The following is a 21,493-nucleotide window of genomic DNA, read 5'->3' on the forward strand; positions in this document are numbered from 1 at the left end:
TGCGCGTGCACACACATCGAAATGAAATGACCTTACTAGAATGCATTTTCCAGGTTCTAGACTCCAGACAGAGTTCTCTGTGTTGATCTTGTGGGTAAGGGTGCCTTCCATGAGCACACGGCGTCCACTTCCCTCTACCACTGCCACATGGATTGAACTACTGCTGATGTCCACAGAAACCTGAAAAAAACATAGAAAAATGAATTAGCAAGGTGACTCATCCCTTAGTACTCCTTTCAGGGTTACAGAAGAAGATTGGAATAGAATCGCAATGCAGTACAAAGGAAACCACACTTTTGAATTTCTAATTTATGGACTTCTAGCATTTGTTATCTTACCGAGTCCACAAGTTCTACAAGATATAAAAGGATTATTCATAAACGATCGGAGGAATGGGTCAAGTTGCGTGGGAGTGGCTTGCGCTTTGTTTAACAGAAGACAGAAAGAAGCACACGTGCCCTGTGTAGGACCCATTTAAAGTAGCAGTTTGCAAAACCAGGTTGAGTGGAAAATGAAAACAAGCAGTAGGGAAGCTGTTCTTTCACAGAACACGGTCCAGAATTGCAAGGGGAAAAGGTGGGAGGCTAATCCTTTTATTGCAAGCAGCTCCCTCCATGGGGAAGTCAGGTTCCTCATACACAACAGCAATGGCAACTCTATGAGATATACTGTCAAGTATATGGTACAGGTGCCTCACCGCTTCCAGGAGGCAGGCATTGTATTAGCAGCATTAAATATTATTCCTTTTTTGTACTAAAACTGGGAGTAACTCAGTAAGAAATTGGCCTTACTGAGCTATTTCCTCAGATCTGGCCCTCCTCTTCAAACAAACAAGCATTTAAAAGCAGACATTTAGCAACTGAATCATCCATGTTTTTTTCCCTTTGCATTGTCTCTGAGGTTCTCATTGTAAGTGCTCCTGCATAATTCATTATTTAAATGATATTTTACAGTATAATTTTATACATGTTTACTCTGAAGTAAGTGCTATTAAGTCCAATGGGATTTAAATAATAGAACCCTCCAAATTATGCTGAACTACCAGCTCCCACCTTCCTTTTATACTGGTCAAGCTGATTAGGATTGAGGAGTTATAGTTCAACAATCCTTGGAGGGTCATGGGTCCCCTATCTCTGTTATTTAGGACTTCCTGGGTTTAGTAGTAAATAGAAAAGGTATTTTGTACAGTCATTGCTTTCTAGAAAGACAGCTGGTTTAATAAAAGGAATCACGGACAGAACAAACAAGTAGCTCTGAATTGTGATCAGCGTTTCATTGGGTTAGAACATTTGTGACAATGGCCATACCTGGGGTCAGTCATAAGGTTTACAACCTTGTCATCTTGCTAAGATACAAAATGCACACAGTCCTACAACTATAAATACCACATGAATAAGAAGCCTTTTTTTTCTGGTCTAAGATACAGACAAATAAGGACTGCAATTTCTGTAGGTACGTAATGCACAACACAACTGCATAACCCAGATCAACATGTTCAAAGTACAAGTCCCTTGCCAGAGTTATTAATGCGATACTAATATTTGTATCACTCCATCCTAATGCCGGGCAGATAACAGTTATCAGTCCACATAGTATTATTCCATTAAGCCTGGAGTAGTAACCTATCACTGACCATCACCTTCCCCGCTCAGCAACAATACTATCTGGTGCTTATAGGGCTGGGGAGTCCAACACATCCTTAGAACCAAAGATTCCCTCCCCCTGCACTATTGGTCTTACTTGTCCTGAGAGAGCTATTATAAAGGGTGGATGCAAATGGAAGTAACGAATTGTACATGTTGCTTTTTATATACTAGTAATTTGACATATCCCCAGAAGCCAAAGAGCCCAAGATTTCAACAGGTTAACCTGGACACAGAAGAAACAGGAAGAGGGAGCTCACAGCATTTTTTTCAGCTCACCAATTTGTCACTGAGCAGGTGAAGGAGAATCAGTTAGAGTGAACTAGGGACTCTAAGCATGCTCCTCTCAGAGCAAGCCACACGTAAATGTGGTCAGCGCTAAATCAATTTAGTTTCAGTATCATACATCGGTAAAAAAAAAAAAAAAAAGCACTTTTGCCAGTTTTGTTTCCTGATTACAAGGATTAGTCTTTCTTAGCAAAAGTTTGGCAGGTGGATTTATATTCAGGGGAACAAACAGTAAAATTAGAAAATAACATTAAGTGACTACAACAGTTGTCCAACTGTGGATTGCAGGGACAGTAGGTGTCCTCGCTGCTTTCATTGGGCTGTTCATTGAAAAAGTTGAGCTTTTCCTGTTTCTTTTTTAGACTTGTATTCTATCAGTCTTATATTCTGCATTACGTGCCTTAATTATATCTTGAACAATTAATAATAATAAATAAATAAAGCTGAGGTTGAAAAACAAAACACAACCCACCCACCCCCAACCCTGATTTATTGCTTCCCATTTTCTGAATCCAACTGAATCCTTACCAGGGCTAGCACAAGATGCTGCACTACCCAAGGAGGAAGAAACTGCCACTTCTTCCATATTATAGTGGGAAAAAATGTGGCCACTGTGACTCTGTGGAGCAGAAGGGAGGTCAAGGCCTAAAATCTTCAGTGTGAGGAACTGAACCTGGTCACGGTGCAGTGGGCAGCCCTCCAGGCTGTGGACAGGACAGCATTTCCTTCCACTGTTCTAAATCTGCGATCAAAGGAAAGGCTCCTGCCTTGCTTCGTGTGGGGAGGGAGCAGCCCTTTTTCAGTTTCCTTGGCTAAGGTTCTCCTTGAATGCTTTAAGGAAAACAGTTTTTCATACAGTGCACAATTTATGGCATCTTCTGCCACAAGAAGACCAATTGTTTAGACTGCTTTAAATTTCAAGAGTAGACAAATTTATAGAGGAAGGGCTATAAATAGGTATTGCCTAAGACAGTTTAATGAAGCCTTCGTGTTCAGAGGCAATATGCCACTAAGTGGGAACAACCAATTGACAACTATGGAGAATTTCCTGGAAACACTTGACCTTCAGCTTGATACACAGGATACTGACCCTAGGATAAGCTGTTCTAGCTCAGATATAAACCTAAAACTTAACCACAGTTGAATGTTCAATGTATAACTTTGGGTTTATGTTCCCCCCCTTCCCGTCTTCTCTTCTGGCAAAGCTGTAACTGATTTGGAAGTCTTAGGTTCTGCTTTCAATTAAATATGGTTGCTTTGTACATATGAATCAAAACTGTGGTTAATTACAGTTTAGGAAAAGCCAAGTATAGTTTAAAGTTGATTTGTTTCCTTAAGCCATACATAAGGTACCACCCCCTTTGTTTGTTTGTTTATTTATTTAGGTGCCTTCGAGTCAGTGTTGACTCCTGGCAACTGCCTTGACAAGTCCCTGCAATTTTCTTGGCAAGATTTTTGGAAGTTGTTTGCCATTGCCTCCTTCCTGGGGCTGAGAGAGAGGGACTGGCCCAAGGTCATCCTGCTGGCTTTGTGCCTAAGGCAGTACTGGAACTCACGGTCTCCCATTTTCTAGCCTGATGCCTTAACCGCTACACCAAACTGGTTCTCCTGATAACCCTACTTTGTCCAAATTCGGATCTAACAAAATGTAGCTTGTTGAAAATGGAAGCAAACGTTTCTTCAGTTATTTCTTCAGTTATGCTGGAGGTGAAATGGAGGTTGGAGGACACAATACAAGGCTTTCTGCCACTTGCGCATAGGATGTGCAGGACAGGAAGTGTGGCTATAAGACGTTTATTTCCTCATCATCAATATGTAGCAGAGGCATCCACAGCAACAGTCATTGGCCTCAAAATGGCGAGCATGACTGGATGATCAAAGACCTGCCCCTTTTTAATGGGCACTGCATGCGTGTAAAAAGGTGCAGGGCTTTCCTGGCCCTGCCACACCCACCATTTTGAAAGCAGCAAGTGTTGCTGTGGACACCTTTGTAGGTACTGCTTCCTCTGCTGATTTCAGAGACCTGCTAAACAGCCTTATTATCCTGCCTGTGTCAGCTAATGCTCTTGCAGTTCTGATACAGAGCTAATGCAAGCTGAAGCAGATATACCAAATGGGAATGCTTGATTCAGCTGCCCTGAATTCACAAGAGAAGAAAAACAAATGGAAAAAAATCACACAGCTTTCTTGTTCTGATAGTGCTTCTGATATCAGGAAATTTTTAAAAAAAGCCTATACTCTAACCACTTCAGTCAGTACACTGCCTCTGCCTGTGTCCATCTCCCCCTCTGTATGAGGACTGTAATAGAGCTCTGCCGATCTAAGACTGACAGAATAAACTGCATTACTCTTCTGAAAGAAAGTCAAGGAAAATGGTAGGAAGATGGAGAGGGGCAAGGAGAGGTAGCGCAAACTAGGAAAAAGAAAAAGATTCCTTCAAGCTAAGTATGTCTCTTGGTGACTTCACAAACACTGGTGTAATTCCCTTGGCAAAAATAAAAAAGTAGGTAGACCCTGCCTTCTTGGGGATGTTTTTTTCCAAGTTCCCACTCCAGTCTATTCCCTTGAATTTTCCAGTGACTCCCAGAAAGTACAAACCAGATCCAACCCTGCTTAGCTATTAAGCAAACATGAGAAAGACTCCAGGGAAAGCAGGTCTCCTTCCCAGAGATCTCCCAACCTAAGCATGCTGCCTTCTCTCATAGCAAAGTCATCACAGGAAGATTGCTGATAGCCCCGGAGCAGAAGCCTGAGAGCAAAGTAACCCTATGAGGAATCAAATGATCCCTCCAGAGTAGGAGTCATCTAACTCCTCTTTCTTTTGAGTCACTGATCCAGGGAAGCCACGTGGAGTGAACTGGATACTCACCTCTGCTAGATGCTTTATGAACAGACACCAACCATCTTAAAATCCTCTTTACGAGCCACTTTGTTTGCAGAAGAAGCAGATCTAGCCACCAACATTTAAAAATACTTCACACTCTACAAAGCATAGTCCCAGGGCACAGAGTGGAAAAGGAATCCTGGTAAATCACATCCCTCAGGAAAATCTAGTCAAAATCAATGAGGTTGTTTACACAATGGTTGGCCTGTTCTGGTTGGTTATGTCAGCTTAACAGTGCTGGGCAATAATCACTGCAAAAGCAGCATTGGTTGACGTTTCTATACAAATAGTCTCCACCCAAGCAGAGATGTTCATTCTACTCCTTTTTCATGGATAAAAGTAGCAAATCAAGATAAAGACTTTACACATTAAAAGACTGCATCTGAGTAAAGTCAGAAAGGTAAATAAATTACTATGTAATTATGCCAGGGAAAATAACTCCTAAAGATACCTTCCCCTGGTTTCTTTTTGAGACCATTATAAATCTGCATATGAACTTTTTTCTGCATACCATAAGCAGAGGAAAGGGTGAGAATGAAACTCAAACTAACCATAATCCTACCTTAATTTTATTTGGCATAAGATGGGATAGAGAAGAACTTGACTTTAAAGATTATGCTATTCTACTGCCAACCTTACAAGGTGGACCAGATCAGGAAACCAACTCCAGAGGAAGACTAGAACTCTACTGAGATAGGCTATAGCAGTGTTTCTCAATCTTGGCATGGCTGGCTACAAAATTCTGGGAATTGAAGTCCACACATCTTAAAGTTGCCATGGTTGAGAAACACTGAGCTATAGTAATATAATCTTGCAGGTCTGCTTGTGTTTTACCTTTCCTTCTTCTTATACCCCTTTAAGTCAGGGAGGATCCAACCTGAGGCTCTTTCTAATACTACCTCCTTTCCCAGGGCTTAAGGAATGCTTCTGCCCTTGTTTCTGTAACAGTTTCTGGATATTCCCTTTGAGGACATCTCCACAGCTCTCTACATCAGTGTTTCTCAACCTTGGCAACTTGAAGACGTATGGATTTGCTGGCTGGGGGATTCTGGGAATTGAAGTCTGTGCATCTTCAAGTTGCTAAAGGTTGAGAAACACTGCTCTACACCTACTTACTACAATAAAGAGAATTCTTGGAATCCTTGCTATGCCTGTTTCTTGACCTGGCCTACTTTGAAGGGCTGACACCGGAGGGAGCAGTTTTGACCCATTTTTTAATGTTTTGAGGAACTTCAGAGCACTTCAGTAGCAACCAGCACAGCCTTAAGCCCATCAGGGCCTCCTATTTTCATTGCTGTTTTAATTTAAAAGTGAGAGGGAGGGAAGCTAAAAATTAACGTTTGCCACCAAATTTTGACAACACAATCTTCACAATCTGGGGAGATTGGAGACCTGCATGCATCCCAGGAACTTCCTAGGCCTGTTCTAACTGAAGACACCAGACATTGGACCTGGGATATTCTGCAATCATTACACTGTAGCTCTCCCTTTATAATTTGATCTGGCTGGTGGCAATCTAAACTTGTTTAATGCTGGAGGGTGATTTGAAACAGGTGCAGCATTAAACAAGTTTGGATTGCTATAGGACAGAATCATTGCTCTCAGCCATGGAGGAAGTGAGGGCAGAATGTCAGTGTTATGGTAGACATTTTACTAGGAGGTGGGGAATCTATCAGCCAAATGTCCCAAATAACTTATCATAACTTCATTACCTGTCTGCCTTTCAGAATATGCTTGGGCACTGGAACTTTAATTTCCAGGTCACTATAGTCTTGAGACCAAGTGTAGTTCTCTCGCACAGCTCCATTGTAACTGTCAGGATTTGCCTGGAATTGTTCCTGTTTCCTGAGGAAAAAGAAAAGAGACTGAGTATTAATCAGACTGACATAAGAATAGCAATAATCCATATAAGGAATATACCATTCTAGGAGGGCATCACTCCATAAGTCCACCTTCATCAAACCCTTCCCAAGATACAACTCTCACTCCCATATCACCTTTAGAGCTTACATGACAGTTTATATCAGCTTTCTCCAGTCCTGCAACATTTAGATGTATTAGCTTTTCACTCCCAGTTTCTTTAGGCAGCAGAATTATATTGGCTACAGATAGAAATTTAGAACCTTGAAGTCCAATACATCCAAGCTGAAGAAGCTAGTCTACATCATCAAGTTCCATAAGGCTGGCAGATCTGCCAGCTTAAACTAGACTATGGAGCTTTCCCAGAAAGAAGACAAGTTGATACTCTTCTGTGGCGGAAAACAACAAATAACAGAAATTGATCATGCTAGAAAAGAGTAATTATCTCTATTCAGAAGGCGGCTATATCTCCTTATGTTACTCAATCACACTAACTTCCATCCCTCTTCATATAGAAATCTATCTAGTTCTGGGCAGCCTCCAAGACAAAAGAAGAAGTTAAAAATAGCAAAACAAAACGGTAAGCAGTCAGACTTGGTAATATGGGAGACAAATCCCTTCTTCCCAAAAGACAGAATCATAACATGGGGACCAGACGAGACAATGGAGCCCAGGGAACCTACAAAAGGTTTGAGCAGAAAGCTAACTTGGCACTCAGTTTTCTTCTTTTTCCTTTAAATGACATCTGGATTTACTTCTACCATTTAAGTTTGCTGAATTGGGTGACATATGACCACAGTGGCAGAAGACAACACAGGAATGGCAGGCATTTGGTGCTGCCCTTTCTGAGCCACTGGAAAATCCAGGCACATTCTCCTTGGTCTGGTGTCATCCAGGGCGAAGATACAGAAGCTTCCACACAATGAGAATCTCTTCACCAACCTCCAGCAGCCAACCAGGAAGTGTCTAAACAATAACTCTAAGCAAGATGGCATCTGCACCAACAGCTAAAAACAGCAGTGCGGAAATCCAAAAGCCTCAAAATTCTCTTGCAGGTTATTTTACACCATATGGTCTGCTTGGTGCTCTCTGAGCCTTGTTGTTGGCTTGCAGACATTTCATTACCCAACTAGGTAACATCATCAGTGCGAGGGAGGGTGGGGTTTGCTCCCTGTTTATGTACAGTAGCTTGCCCTGCCAGTGTTGGTGGGGGTGTGGTTTTCTCCTTGGTAGTCCCTTGATTAGGGCATTGTTTTCTGCTTGTTTGCCTGGTGTTAATCCCTGCCTATCTGGGTGTTGGAGAGGATGGGGTCCGGTCTTTTTGTTTCCTTCTTAGCTTTTCTATTGTCTCTTGAATGGTTTGTAAATGTGGTTTATTTCTATGTGTCTATTGATGGCTGATTTGCCTGAATACCAAGCTTCCAGGGATTCCCTAGCATTTTTGGATTTAGCTTGGTCTTGGATGCTCAGTTTCCCAGTTGAAACTATGGTTGAGTCTGTCCATGGGTTGTGAGATTAAGGAGTTTTCATCGTGTCTTCATTGTCTTGACAAATGATGTACTATTTAAGCAATGGCAAAAAGATATATATAAATTTGTATGGCAAGGGAAAAAACCATGAGTTAAATATAAAGTATTATACAATGCAAAGGAAAGAAGACGGTTGGGTTTACCAGATTTGAAATTGTATTTTGCAACTTATTGTTTGGTTTGGATGAAAGAATGAATGAATGTTGCTGAGAAACAGAAGACTTTTAGAGCTATGGATCATTTATATCAAAAAATAACAACTCAAAATAATGTCTCAAACTTATAAAGTACTTTCAGTGACAGCATAATGTAACTCTTCAGGATAAAAAAGCAAAAAGCAAAATTCACTAAGCTGTCAGAAAAATATATACCAGACTTTCAGCTCACCAAAACTAAAATCTCAAACACTTTTGAAAATAAATTAGCTTGGTTAATGCAAATGAACTGTGGGTGTTCAACTGCTCAGAAAAAATAAGCCATTTATGTAAATTATACCTGAACAAGATATTTAAAGTGGGAATTTCCTTTTGTTTCTGTCTCGCTACAGGGATTGGTGTCCTTATATGTCAATTCTCACTGGAAACCAAATATAAGTTAGCACATCTGTTTATTATCCTATTATACATTTTTAATAAAAAATATTACATTTATATCCCAAGGGTTCTAAAGTGGTCTCCAAATTCAAGGATTGAGCATGCCTTGGCTACCAAATAGTGTTTGCAAGACTGATTCAACATGTACTTTCATGCCTACTCAGTGATGAGAATTTGTGAAATATCAGAAAAAGAAAATGGGAAAAAAGTTCAAAAACATGCAAATGTGAGTAGATTAATAGGTACCACTTCGGCGGGCAGGTAACGGCGTTCTGTGTAGTCATGCCGGCCACATGACCATGGAAGTCTCTACGGACAAACGCCGGCTCTTCGGCTTTGAAACAGAGATGAGCACTGCCCCCTAGAGTCAGACACAACTGGACTTAACGTCAAGGGAAACCTTTACCTTTACTTACAGAGCAAAACAGAATCTGAAGTGCAGCTATTCTGTGCACCTGAGTAGTATAAAATGTTATCACGTTAGAAGTATTGAAAAAAACCTTAGTCACTGCAGATTTATTGTAGATAAAAAATCCATGTCCAAAGAATAACATTTCAAATAAAACTGTGTTAAAACAATACTGAAGTGCAAAATGCATTAGTGTGCATCTTCAACTACTTCAACACCACCAAATGGCACCAGGCCATGGATGGTAAATTCCACTGGTGGCAAGGGTTCTGAATAAAATACAGGAATATACTTCAAGATACTTGATGATGGAATTCACTAGAAATACTTTGGTTTAATTCTAGACAGTAGTCAGAACACTAGTTGGAAATAATATCCCAATTGTTACCAAAGTTCAACATGAAGATCAAATTACCAAGAAGTCCAGTGTCAGATCCCCCCGATCAAAGGTTTTACAAAAACCCTTATCAGAGCATCTACCATCATTTGCTTCTCCAAGGAATGGAATCCGTGTCGCCAGATGGGAGGGGGTGTGAAGTTGGAGTGTGAAGTGGTTTATTATGGCTATGGAGGACATCAAGGACATGGGGCTGAAATATGCCAGGAATACCATCTGGATGGGAGTGGGGGTGACATGGTTTCATGGGAAAGGGGACTAACTAAGGTAATGTAGTTTTTAAGTTAGGTTTGAGCGGGAAATCTTTATTCGCAGCTTGCCTTCTGTACCGTTCATTAGGCTTCATTAAAACAATTAAAGGAATCCCAGCCTCCTGACTGTGATTGTGTGAATGCTCAAATGCTCAGGTGCTGACATCCAGCCCAATTTAACGAAAATTTCAAGCAAGTCCTTTCTTTTGCTGCTTTAAAGAGAAACAAAATGGAATTAAAGTAATCACGTAGTCATGTTTGTACAGAAATACATACCATAGAGCCAGACAGACAAGGAGCTTAAATAAAGAGAACTGAAGATGCATAAGAACTAGATCAATCCTCCAGTTTTTCATATTAGTCACTTGGGAGAGGACTTCACATTTATAAGTAAATACTAAGCCAGAAGAAATGTCTAGGCATTGCTTACCCCTAAAATGATCTAGGTTTCAGAACACTGAAAACTCAAGTAGATGATGGAGATGTTCAAACAATCTGCTCCAGTTAACTCAGCCTTCTGGTGACAGGCTGAAGTTAATGTGAAATGCAGAACTCACAGGTCACGTCTATACTGACCAAACTTAATTGGCTCCTAATGCCCAGGAGAGTTCTTTGTCACAGGAGTAAGTTTATTAAAAATTCATTAAAAATTCAATTTATTTTGCTGCACTACTGAAAGATAGATTCAGTGTCAGGAATAGGAAAAGGAGGAGAAAATAGAATCAATGGTCTTTCCATGATGGTTCAAACACAGAATATTGTGTACAATTTGGGATAACCTCATCTTGAAAATACACACACAGACAGAGTATATATTGTAGCTTGAGAAGGGCAACTAAAATTATCACAGTTTAATCATCATCCCTATGAGGAAAGGCTAAAGAGACCAAGCCCTTTCAATTTAGGGGGAATCAAATAAATAGGGGGAGGTTTATTTTCCTCTCCTACAGTATTAAAATGAAAAGCTTCTAGCATAGAATACATGATCACTAGATGTTGTACCACTTATTAAAAAAAAAAGGACAACAGTAAAATGTTGCAGTGCATAGAACTGTTGTTCAGGATTCAAGGTACTCCATTCTATCCTGCAGCACCAAAGACTCAGACCCTGGCTGAAAAGCAAGCTTATTCTTCTTTGGATCATATCTTCCACCGTTCTCTCTCCCACCTCTAGTATACCAAAGACTGACTAAAAAAGAAAATTAAAAACTTTCTATAAACTTTTAATTCCTCTAAATAAGCCAATTCTATCCTGTGGGTTGGTGCCTTTTTTGCTCCAGAAGTAATGACACACTGCTGAACACCAAGAATAAGAAGACTTTTGATTATGCAATTATATACCAGCTTATCTGGCACTTTTCAGATATATTCAGACTGATGCAGTCATGTAAGGTCAATCTAGAAAATGTCAAATTGTTTACCACCTCAAACATGGTTGGCAAGGGAGCTACTAGCTCAAAGGCAGCATTACTCCAATGAACCAATGCTAAGAGCAATAGGAGGTAGCCTCTCCATCATGACTTGCTGGTGAGCTATCCAGAAGAGTTAACAAACCTCAGATGGAGACCAAATTCTGGGTTACAGGGCCTTTCGAATGGTCCAGTATGCAAATATTTAATATTCTTGGAAGTAAAAACTGTTTTTAAGGCTGTATTGATCAAAAAAGAAAAAAACCCCAAATCTCTCAACAATGACACACTTGCTTAAAATAGTCAAGGTACAATATTTCAGTGTCAGCTTCATCATAAAAAAAAAGAATCAGAGGGATTCTGAAAATAGTCCAGTGCAATAGCTAGAAAGACTGGATACCTATAATGGTGTACATTATATTCCATAATCCCCTTTCTTTTCAAATCAATATATTCCTTCTTTCTACTGTTAAGAGTCAAGGCAAATACTGTCTTGAACTATGTAAGCTTTTAACATACAGATGATGAGCTTGATCCAGCATCTATGTTTGTGGTATTTTAAAGAGAACATTTAAGCATATCAATTATTAAGAAAATGGTTATGTATTAAGTAATTATAGCTACATAATATAAAATGGCCAATTCATTATTTTTCAAGTCAGAAGTAGTAATAATTTACAATTGCAGTATCTACCGGATGAGCTATATAAGCAATACCAGAGAGGTACATTGTAATGAAAGATGAGCATGTTTTGTTTTGCAGGTGGGTAAGGTGTTTTTATATTATCTATGAGACAAGACAAATTGACTATCTTCTTAATGAGGTTGCTGATTATGAAGATTTCAGGGAGGAAATCACACTCTATACAAAATTATTTGTTTCCCAGTCTGTACTACCACAGACAGCTCACTGCAGCTGAGATGAAATATCACAGCACTATAAACTAAAAAATTCTAATACTCCCACTATCTTCCTTATGATGGAGATGTTTATATGATATTGCCAGATTGAAAATTCTCTGAGCCCAGTTTTGTTTAAAATACATTAATAGACAGCACAAGGTTACACCAATGAGTCTTGGGTTTCTATCAGCTACAGGAACTTCTTGTCCTTCAAATGTTTGAGGCTTCAGTGCTTACCAATCAACATAGTAATGTCTTTGGATTTTGGAACATTGTCCAAAATATGTGGTGGACTTAGACACTTGTGAAAAAGAAAAAAAAGTATGTTTGTTTAAAAAATTAAAACATATATGCATGACTTTCATCACAAAATGTAAGGGTAAGTAAAACATGGAACAGAACTGACCTTCAATAAGTGGGATTCTCACAGTTAGAATTATGGATGAAAAACAAGGCCATCCACACACAAAAAGAAGGTTGCTAAATACTAGACACACATAAAATAGTTGTGCAACATCCACAATGCAATATTCTCTTGTGGAATGCTACTAGCAGGAGGGTAAAATGCATGTGCAAGCTTGCACTCTACTTTTCAGTTGTGAAATCAAATCTGGCACATTCTCCCTCCGTTTCTGGCTTGAAATAAGTACAGGAAAATATTCCGTGCCAGCATCAAGCCTCAGATAGCCTTGCAAGACAGACAGCTGATCTCTAGCTTTTCAAAGCTGTCCAAGGCAGAGTGCCAGATTATGCAGCGTCTCCCACTCTCTTCCTGGGTTGCAGGAAGCCTGGAGTTATCGGTAACACTGTCGTTCATGCTTAGGAATATACTCCAATGTGGTGCTTCACATTTAGTTGTTTAATGCAATTCCAAGTGGGGAAGAAGAAACAGAAGTGAATGACTTGGACTAGAAGTCTTGCTGCTGGCTATCAACATTTATCAAAACAAACAAACAAACAAAAAAAGCAGGTTCTGTAATGGTGCAGAAATAAAGAGGGGGCCATAACTGACTCTACAAAAGTTCTCTCATTGGATCATCATTTCCATGGAGACAGTTGTTATGGCAACACAGAACAAACCTTGCTGATCCCAGCTTCCTAAAATGCTTAGAGATTTCAGGAACCAAACAGATTGGAGGACAAATAAAACAGGAAAGCAGGGGGAAGGTATTAGGCTTCCAATAAATACAACTCTTTTTCTCCCCCACAACCCCCATCCCCAGGAAATATAAACTGACTTCAAGAGCATGAACTGGTTAATGTTCTTATAGCCTGAATAATGGAGAAACTTCAGCAATGTTAAACATTGCAATTTCTCTGCTGACAGGGCTGGGTTGGGCCTGTCCTTAATATCTGCCTGCTCTAGATTTTCAGGCACAATTCTGATAGTTTTGATTCATAAACACTGAAATGGCCCCAAAATGCTATTTTCTGGTATATAGGGGGCACATTGGACATGCCCATGCCCCTTGTGATGGAAAAGAATTCTTATTACAGGCTCACCCACCACTAAAGCAATTAACCTGTTTTTATTGTATTGTTGTACGCTGCCCAGAGTCGCCTTGTGTGAGATGGGTGGCCACGTAAATGTGAGAAATAAATAAATAAAATAACTTTCATTACTTCTCAAAAGCTTAAAAGAGAAGGGTTTCTCATCTGTACAAGGAAGGAAGAAGACAGAAAACTGAAATCATTCGAGGCCAATTTCTAGAATGTCCTAATGGAGGGTTCTGGTCTGTCTCATGGGAGCTGCGGATTACACCTCCAGGTTCCATATTTATCCCAGCATGGTTCAATATCCCATTGGAAAAGACAGTTTACAAGGCTGAAACACAAGTGACTCCATGGTGGCAACACTGAGTCCTGGGTTTGTTTGGCCTTTTAAAAACATTATCTTCTGATTCATAAGGAGGGCCCCCACCCTCTTAGCCATCCAGAAGGCTGTGAAGACCTGGTTCTTCCCCCAAGTGTTGGGCTAGGATGGGAGTGAGCCCAGCAAATGTGGAGTTGATGGGACGTTGTGGCGCCATGGTAGGGTATGTTTTGTTTTCCTTGTAAGGTTGGATTGTTCTTTTATCTTTCTGTTTTTATTGGCTGTTGTTGTGAGCCACCTAGGATTATGGTAAGATGGGCAGCCATATAAGTCCCATAAATAAATAATATGTACCCCCAAATAGTTATTCGAAAGCTGCTATTGGCTGACTGTGAATCTTGATTAAAAAATTAATGTGACTGGTTGTGGCTTTCTGAGTATGGCATTATCAAGGCTGGGCAGCAAATTGGGGAATTCTGGAAGGTATAATTCCAACATATCAGGAAGAGATCAGATTAGGTAATATTTTTCTAGACTATGATAAGTATTCATTTTTCAGTTCACCTAAATGTTATGTTTTATTTATGGTTGCAGACAATGTTAACTCTGAAATGAGGTCTCTTAGAAACCAAACATATACTCAGTTTTATATTCAGTTTCAGACATTTTGTTTCTTCATAATGCAACATTGGTTTTTCAACATGGGCCGCATTCTTTTCCTGTCAGTTAACTGAAAAAATAATGGACTAACAAAAACCAACCCAGGAGAGTAAATCTAATTTTCTTTTCTCACCATTGTTTATAGACATAAGCAGATATCAGCTTGTTGAGTTTTTTCTTCCTGGAGCACAAATCTGTTTGATACGAAAGCTTGGAGTTCAGGGAGACTCAAAAGATAAAGATTCAAAGAAGAGAAATCATAGCAACCAAGTTAGATCATAGCACTTCAACTATTAGCAAAACTGGTCAGCTAAATGGGAACAAAGCAGTGCAGCAGTAGCTATAAACCCTGTGGCACTGACATTGTGGGAGACAGTGGAATAAAACATTAGCTTTTATATAAAGGGGTGAGTATTCCTCATGCTTAGCTGACAGGAGGATCCCTCTGTTCTGCCTTGTTCTATTTTCACACCAGTGTGTCATTAAGGGGAAAGTGAAATCTTTAAAAACATAAGCATCAACAAATCCATTCCTATCAACAGCAATGCTGTTGTACATCACTGTATTCCTATTTCTTCTCAAAGGCAAGGATCTGCAAATAGGCTACTCAGCTCACCACTAGAGAGCTTGTCTCTTAACTTAATACATTTAGGAAGAGTTGCCACACTGAACCTAGCCTACAAAAAAATATACTAGCTGGAAGGAAGATTTAATTTCTATTGCAAGGCTTTGAGGATGGGTGTCCTGTTCCCCCGCCATGCTGGGAACAGAAGGGGCAATTAGCTCCAACCTGTCTCTGCCAGACTACACACTAATCTGCATGAACCTCCAAGTACAGGTCTACATGCAAATTCTGCCTGCGAATTTGGAGAATTCTGTCTATACCTACAGGAAAGGTAACATGTCCGCTGAGTTCTTATCTGACCGAAGAGAAGATCATACTGCAAATCCCAGAGCTAACCTTGTACAGATAGATTCACTTGTCTAGCTGATTCCTCACAATTTCATCCTTCACATCTTTTTTTTTTAAATCGTATTTATAGCTGTCATGGGATCAAGTTTTTAAAATGTATGAGTGTACATTCTGAGAACCTGATAAGAGTCCTAAGAGTTCTTTTCAGTAATCAGAGGAAAAGACAACATCATCTTTTGCCACTCCATCTTATATCACCAAATATCCTCTCCTCCTGCACAATCTATAATCCAAAATTTAACATCAATTCCCTTTCCTTTTTCTTTACTACACTAGGAAAGAATTCCCAAACCTGGGCATATGACCCTCTTAAATAAAACAATGGCCAATCATGCCGATGCAAAATCACTGGAATTTTTAGTGCCATTTTCTATGGCTACATAGGCAGAATATTAAAAGTTGAAATTTCTCAGACTGTTGAAATTGGGATTTTGAACCACATACAACATAGCTTCAGGGTGAAATGGCAAATGGACAGCTATCCTCAATCTGGCAGTACACATTTGCATAGGTATTGCAACTCCTGATTCTCCTACATAGCCAAAAAGATTATGATAGCTAGGAATCTGGGAACTGCAGTCCATATTCATCTAGAAGACTCCTGGTTGGTGAAGCTGTGCTATGTAATTTCAGCCTCCAATTAAAAAGTATTTTAAAGTTATATTGCTCAGTAAGTTTCTCTTATTCTTGCATTACTTTTAGACACACCACCTCTCCCTAAATACAGAAATAACTGTACTTATATAAAGTCTATCTAAAAAGGTTCTGAACCAAACTTTCCTCTTGTGGATGTGATTATTTTCTATTTTATCTCACAGATATCAGAGTACCAAAGCTCACTTACATGCATAAAGCCATGATTCAGTTTGAAAGGAAATATACACCACAGAGTAACATGATCATTTGTCTATTGCTAGGACTCAATTTATTTTGTTTGTTTTAATCTGTTTCTTTTCTATGTACACAACTAATTACATAGGTATTTTATGTATTTGCTAAAGGGGCTCTGGTCCATAAAAGCTTATGTATGTCAGGATAAACACTGCTGCTCTTTGAAATCTGAGTCACTTTAGAAGCAGTGAGCTGCAAATTAAGATAGCACAGCTCTCACAGAAGCATATGCTACCACCATCTACTGGTGATCAGAAGAAGAAGCAGGACAAAAAAAAAAACCACCTTATTCTGCCATGATCCATCCAGAAAATCATGCAAGTCCCTTTGAAACACTGGAAAAGAAAACAAAGGCCCTCACCCTCCAGAAGGAGAGCAGAGGCATAATGGTTATGCCATAACATTTCCACCATTCCACATTTTCAATAAGTGCACTTTGTGCAACACACAAGAAAAATAACTCATCAACTGAAAGCCTTGAACCAAGAAAAAATCCCAACTTTATTTATTTGATTTTTGGCTCAAAACTAGATTCCACACAGTGGTGAACTGCCCTAGAAACCGTATCAGAGCCACAAGTCCTGCGTCAAATTTAGCTGAGGTTTCAACCTGCTAGTCCTAAAGCAATCTAATCAAGTTTACAATGCAGCTCCATTTACAATCTTACTGCATTTCAAAACAGATTATTGTAGAACTGGAAAAGTATTTTTTAAAGATTTTTTAAATCCTGCCTTTTTTATTTTTACAAATAACTCAAGGCAGCAAACATACCTAATACTTCTTCCTCCTCCTCCTATTTTCCTCACAACAACCACCCTGTGAGGTGGGTTGGGCTGAGAGAGAGGGACTGGCCCAAGGTCACCCAGCTGGCTTTCATGCTTAAGGTGGAACTAGAACTTACAGTCTCCTGGTTTCTAGCCTGGTGCCTTAACCACCAGACCAAACTGGCTTTTCTAAAAAAAAAAAAAAAAAAAGTTATCAAAATGAGCAAGGAAGTACCATCTCTTCAAGGAAAGCTTAAATATTTTGGACTGAATAGTTTTGGGGGGAAAATGTGATAGAAATTGACTACAGTTGTACCCCAAACAAATTCTGCTAGAACTGGGACAGGTTATCAATACTGTAAAATAAACACATACATTTAGCAAAACTACACCCCATGTAAAGAAAGTAGATGATGTTTTCCTGCCTCATGTTAAAATATGGTCGAAAGTAGAGAGATTCAAGGCAGCCCAAAAAGTAGTACGTCATTAATTAAAATGCTACAAGTTGGCAACTAGCTTTATCTCTTTAAAAAGGAATTAGGTTTGCTCATTGCATGGCACAGAACACATTGTGATGAGCTGGTTATAGATAACTTATACAATTAAAATGATAGCTTCTAAAAGAAAGGAATCTAGGAAGGTCTTCCGCTAGCTGGTTAGCAAGTTTCCCCTGCTAAATATTGTCTCTTATTCATTGACCAGTATCCCACTAATCATTTTTTTTTCTCCTTCATACTGGAGCAATATCAAGATCAAAATCTAACAAATTATATGCTTCCTTAGTTATTTCATAACTTTTATTCCAAACACAAGGTCTCTTCCACAACAGAACGGGCATATCCACCAAGTATGCCTAGTATGGCACTTAAGATACTGTCACCACCAGTTGCATAAGGCAGCAACCTAGATATCATTATAAAGTTGGGTACACCCAATAGCCTCCTCATAAATATTAATGAACCCAAAGTGCTTGGGTTTTAGGAGCATTTCAGCATCAATTACATTTGGCAGAAGTCCTGCATTTCAGGGTTCTACTTTCCCAAACAAGTACTGTATTTCACACAAATTAAATTCCAGATTAAGACCAAAGGTTTACAAGCTTTATGCAAACTTTCAAGCTTCCTAGGACTCTTTATCTGCCAGAATTCTTGGGAAGTCAGTAATTTATATACTATTTCATGCACCTTCAGTTGGCCTAATATATGTACGAACTAATGTGATTTTTCCACCAAATATCACTGATTTTGCTTTTTATTCCAAACAAAACAAGCTTTAGATTGTATTAAATTTCCAGCAAAAATAGATACCTTGAACAATTCAAGGTGAAGGATTTGTTACAATGCAGACATTACTTCAGGGAAATGGAGTAACTTCCAAGAAAAAATGGGTAACGTAACTGTAAATCATTACCCAATTTCTCAGTCTAATACTGATTAGTGACTAAATGGCTAGGTTCATATAACACATTAAATCATAGTCTGTATAAAACTGGTTGCAGTGGTCTATAAACCATTGCTTATGGCTTACTATATTGGACAAACACTTCTAACTGGAGTTTATTCAATAAGTCATGATTAACAAAACAACACAGCATGATGTATAAGTCTCCAGTTCAAAAGGCAGAAACATCATCATCCTTTAACAGCCTTCCCCAACCTAGTGCCCTTCAAAACTATTGGAATTAGAGTTCTCGGGACAACCAACCCACAACTGAAAAAAGTTTCCAGAACTTGGAATAAATGCTGTAGTGCATTACATAACCAGCCAGGTCAAACCTATAAAGTACATGGATGGACCTATTTACTAAAATCTCCTACATACAGGGAAGCACAATATTTGCCGAAACTCCTTTTTATGTTTAAAATGATCGCTTTAAACACACTTCTGGACAGAAGATATGCATGTCCTTTATCATTTCAGTCAGACAAATGAAAGTTACTGGAGTTGTTTATGGTACAGCTTGCAGCAAGACAACTTTTCTGATACCAAGGAGTTAACATGCAACTCCTAGTGGGCAAAGCAGCTCCAGAAGATCATTGCCAGGAAATTGAGCTTTACTTCTCTTAAGAAATTAAGGCTAAAAGCAGAAAGACCTGCTGCTCTCAGGAAGCAGCCCTTGAGAACTTAATGGAGCACACAATGTCCACATGCAAAAGCTGTTGGGGAGAATTGTGCGAAATATATTGGAATAAAAATGAGCTTTGAATGCCTAAGGAAGACATTTATTTTCTGCCAGCTCTGATTTCAAGGCAAGCCTTTTCAAGCCTAGACAAGCCTAAACTGTGCACAACAGGAAGTAACTTGAATTACCCCTTCTAAAGCCACAATACTGCATTGACAGGATTGGGGCTCTTCTGGTGAGGATTTTATAAGTTTCTCCATTTTAATGAGTGCCAATTGTAAGTAAAGAAGTCATGTTTTATTTAAGTCATTCACACACTGTCCTCTTGCCTACAGCAAAGAAAGTGCATCTCAGTTAAACGAAGCAGCAACCAAGAGGAATATAAATGCAAGTTCAACCTATGCTTCCATTGGACTTCATGTCCTCATTTCCAAAGTCAGGCACCCAACTCCCAAACCACATAACATAACAGTGAGATGAAATAAATGATTACAACTGCATTTTGAATTCTGGCATCTGGCTGAAGTTCCATCCTTTGACAACTGAGACCTGGTTGTGATTCTGCAACAATGATAAAGGTCTCATTATTACAAATGTAACATAAGAGCAATTGCCAAAAATAATCCATAAAAATGGTAGACAGGTCTAAAGTTGCCATGCTGTGCAATTTCATTTTACTGGGACAAGTGAAATACTCAAGTCTGCTGACAGATCCATTCCCATACCTTAGGGCATGCTGGCTGGGGAATTCTGGGAATTGCAGTCCACACATCTTAAAGTTGCTAAGATTGAGAAACACTGCCTTAGGGCAATGGGGTCTACCTGTACAAAGTACCAACCATGCAAAGCTAACAGACGAATCCACATACAGCACTTGAAGGCATAATGGACCATGGTTCTATGCCCAAAGAAAACCAGGAGCATGCATATCTCAACACAACATGAAATGTGTGTTACAGAAATACGTCTTACTATTATGTTTCTAAGAGATGTGCAAGACTTAACAGGAAGAGCTAAGTAACATGTAATAGAAAAAGTGTATCCACATATGTCCACAAAACAGAAAGAATTCAACTCAATTGTTTCTCTTGAATCCGAGAACCTTCTACAATACTGGAACTGTGTCCTTGAATTCAAGCAGCCAGAGAGGGAGGAAAAAAAAACATTAAGTTCTGGGTCACAGAAAGCTTCAAGGCAGGCAAATCTTTGGGGAATAAATGGGCCTCACAGGTGTATTAATTCTACACTTCCAATGTAACCTACTTTTTCTCAATATATATCAACTCCTCCTTATTCTTTCCTACCACAGAGAAGAACTCAAATGAGCTCTACTTGCAAACAATCCCTTGTGGTTATAATGATGATTGCCATCATTAGCCCTTGCTTTCCTTCAGAGACATCTACTACTTCTACCATGCCACATTTAGTGCTGCATTTTAGTCTTTTATCTCCAAGAACTTCAAGAGGTTCTTCCAACTCTCTTCCTTCTAATACAGTCTTGGGAAATAAATAAGATGAATGGACAAAATTGGGCACCAGCAAATGCATTCTTTTCCAGAAGCCAAGTTTCTTTGCCCTCCAATTGTTAGTTGCAGCCTTATTTGCATATTGCACTGAGATAGACAATATTTTTGGCCTGGGGGCTGCAACTTATCTTTCTGACTGGCAGCTGCGGAAGCATAAGGGGATGAAAATGTTCAGCCAAGCTTTAATTTCTATATTGGAAGGAGCAGTTTTGGGGATGGTTTATGGTTGGGTGACCTTGGGCCGGTTGGGTGACTCTCCCTCAGTCCTAGGAAGGAGGCAATGGCAAACCATTTCTGAAACCTTGCCAAGAAAACTGCAGGGACTAGTCCAGGCCGTTGCCAGGAGTCAACATGGACTTGAAGGCACACACACATGCACGCACACATGGCTGCAAATGGGAGTGTTTTGCCTCACAAGAGCTAAATACTTCCATGTCTAGCCTTACTTTAGCATTTCAATGCTACAAATCATGTTTGTTTGGTTAATATATTGTATTAAGCTCAAACCAAATAAATCTCATTATAGCTTACCCAATTGTGTGAACCAGGCTGGTTACCAACTGGGGTATGCGCTAATT

General features: G+C 39.4%; 1 protein-coding gene across 1 annotated transcript in view; it reads right to left on the minus strand.

Moving 5' to 3' along the window:
* Positions 1 to 21,493, minus strand: part of NUDCD3 (NudC domain containing 3) — a 45,523-nt gene that overhangs the window by 15,614 nt on the left and 8,416 nt on the right. The window contains exons 3-4 of the mRNA XM_063311546.1: positions 6,528 to 6,660; positions 37 to 180 (exon numbers count right to left, since the gene is read on the minus strand). Coding sequence (XP_063167616.1) covers positions 37 to 180; positions 6,528 to 6,660 — 277 coding nt within the window. The remainder of the gene's footprint in view (positions 1 to 36; positions 181 to 6,527; positions 6,661 to 21,493) is intronic.

The sequence above is a fragment of the Candoia aspera genome, chromosome 9 (assembly GCF_035149785.1).
Source record: "Candoia aspera isolate rCanAsp1 chromosome 9, rCanAsp1.hap2, whole genome shotgun sequence".
In the NCBI taxonomy this organism is placed as follows: Eukaryota; Metazoa; Chordata; class Lepidosauria; order Squamata; family Boidae; genus Candoia; species Candoia aspera.